Source organism: Castanea sativa, chromosome 2 (assembly GCF_040712315.1).
Source record: "Castanea sativa cultivar Marrone di Chiusa Pesio chromosome 2, ASM4071231v1".
Lineage (NCBI taxonomy): Eukaryota > Viridiplantae > Streptophyta > Magnoliopsida > Fagales > Fagaceae > Castanea > Castanea sativa.
In genome coordinates, this window is record NC_134014.1 from 46,819,331 (window position 1) to 46,821,571 (window position 2,241).

Genomic DNA, 2,241 nt, shown 5'->3' on the forward strand with positions numbered 1-2,241 from the left:
TAGAGGATGTATGTAGACTTCACAGACTTGAATAAGGCTTGCTTGAAAGACAATTTCCCCCTGCCAAGAATAGATTAGCTGGTGGATTCCAAGATAGGACACAAGCTCCTCACATTCATGGACGCGTCCTTGGGATACAACCAGATCAAGATGTCAGAAGAAGACCAAGAGAAGACTGCCTTCATCAAAAGCCAAGGGCTTTACTGCTACAAGGTAATGCCATTCGGACTGAAAAATGCAGGAGCAACCTACCAGAGGTTAGTGAACAGGATGTTTAGTAAGCAGATCGGGAGAAATATGAAGGTGTACGTAGATGACATGCTCGTTAAAAGCAGGGAAGAATTTGCTCACCTAGACGACCTCGAGGAGACATTCACTACTCTCAAACAATATTAGATGAGGCTAAACCCTAACAAGTGCGTCTTTCGGGTAGTATCTGGGAAGTTTCTAGGATTCATGGTGTCCTAGAGGGGGATAGAAGCAAACCCAGAAAATGTGCTAGTCATATTAGAGATGGCATCATCGAAGACGGTGAAAGAAGTCCAAAAACTAACAGGAAGGATAGCAGTGCTCAATAGGTTTGTCTCTAGTGATGGACAAATGCCTGCCCTATTTCAAAACTCTAAAGCAAGCCTTCACCTCGACGGAGGAGTGCGAGAAGGGCTTCTAGGAGCTTAAACACTAATTGAGCAATCCACCTTTCCTAAGCCCATCAAAACAAGGGGAGGACATGTATTTATACTTAGCAGTATCGGCTACAGCCTTGAATGCATCCTTGATTCGGGAAGAGAATGGCACACAACTCCCGGTTTATTTTGTCAGTTAAGCATTCCAAGGAGTTAAAGCAAAATACCCACGAATCGAGAAGATGACATTCGTCTTGATTGTAGCCTCACAAAAGTTGCGCCCCTACTTCCAAGCGAATCCTATCCTAGTGATGACGGATCAACCCATAAAGAAATCAATGAACAAGCCTGAGGCTGTGAGAAGAATGGTTCAATGGGAAATCAAACTTAGCCAGTTCAACATTGAATACCACCCCAAAACAGCTATCAAAGCACAAGCACTAGCAAACTTTGTCATCGAGTTCATAGTCCCTAACGAAGACGAAGCACTAGATGAAGCGAAGAGATGGATGATCCAGGCTGACGACTCGTTAGCCTGAAAAAGGGGCGGAGTAAAGGTTATCATCATTACCCTAGAAGGAAATACACTCAGATATGGAGTCCAGCTCTAGTTCCCCACCACTAACAACGAAGCGAAGTACGAGGCAATACTAACGAGACTAAGAGTTGGAAAGGCATTGGGCGCCAAAAACTTGCTCCTCTAGAGAGATTCTAAGCTGGTCGTGGGACAGATAAAGGAAGAGTATGAAGCAAAGGAGGAAAGGATGCAAAAATACCTGAGGCTGACAAGGCATCTGGCTTGAGAATTTGATCGGGTAGAGTTCATACAGGTCCCTAGGAGCCAAAATATGGGGGCGAACGAGATAGCGAAGCAGGCATCGTCAGAAGCAGAATTGACAAGCACAAATTTAGAGATGGAAGTCCAGAAGCGTCCCAGCATTGAAGAGATCACCTTCGTAATTCAAAGTGGAGATAGCTGGATGACCCCAATCCTATCTTTTCTTCAAGATGGGCGACTTCCAGAGGATGTCGAAGAGGCCAAGAAAGTTAGAAAGATAGCTGCAAGGTTTACTATCTTGAACGATGACCAGTACAAAAGAGGCTTCTCTATGCCCTACCTAAAGTGTGTCGACGAAAGTGAGGCTAAGTACATCCTGGAGGAGGTCCACGAAGGGATATACGGAGACCACGCAGGCCCAAGATCCCTGGTAAGTAAGATCGTCAAAATAAGTTACTTTTGGCCTACTATGCAGAAAGACACAAGAGAGTTCATTGAATGATACGACAAGTGTCAGAGGTTTGAAAATGTTCAGCGTATCCCAGCAGAGAAGTTGACACCCATAACCTCCCTGTAGCCATTCACCCAGTGGAGAATTGACATCGTGGGTCCACTACCCCAAGGTAAGAGACAAGTAAAATTCTTATTGGTCGCAATTGACTACTTTACAAAATGGGTTGAAGCAAAAACACTACCAACTATCACGGAAGCAAAGATCCAAAACTTCATGTGAAAGAACATAGTCTGCAGATTTGGGATACCACGGACGATCATATCAGATAATGGAAGACAGTTCAATAGCCAAGATTTCAGAGACTTTTGCTCAGGATTGGGGAT

The 2,241-nt window shown here is 44.4% G+C and overlaps 1 protein-coding gene across 1 annotated transcript; it reads left to right on the top strand.

The window, feature by feature from the left end:
• The first annotated feature begins 1,474 nt into the window (after positions 1-1,474).
• Positions 1,475-1,981, top strand: LOC142625426 (uncharacterized). Its single transcript, XM_075799086.1, has 2 exons — positions 1,475-1,834; positions 1,940-1,981. The coding sequence occupies exons 1-2, from the start codon at positions 1,475-1,477 to the stop codon at positions 1,979-1,981; spliced, it is 402 nt and encodes a 133-aa protein (XP_075655201.1).
• The last annotated feature ends 260 nt before the right edge of the window (positions 1,982-2,241 follow it).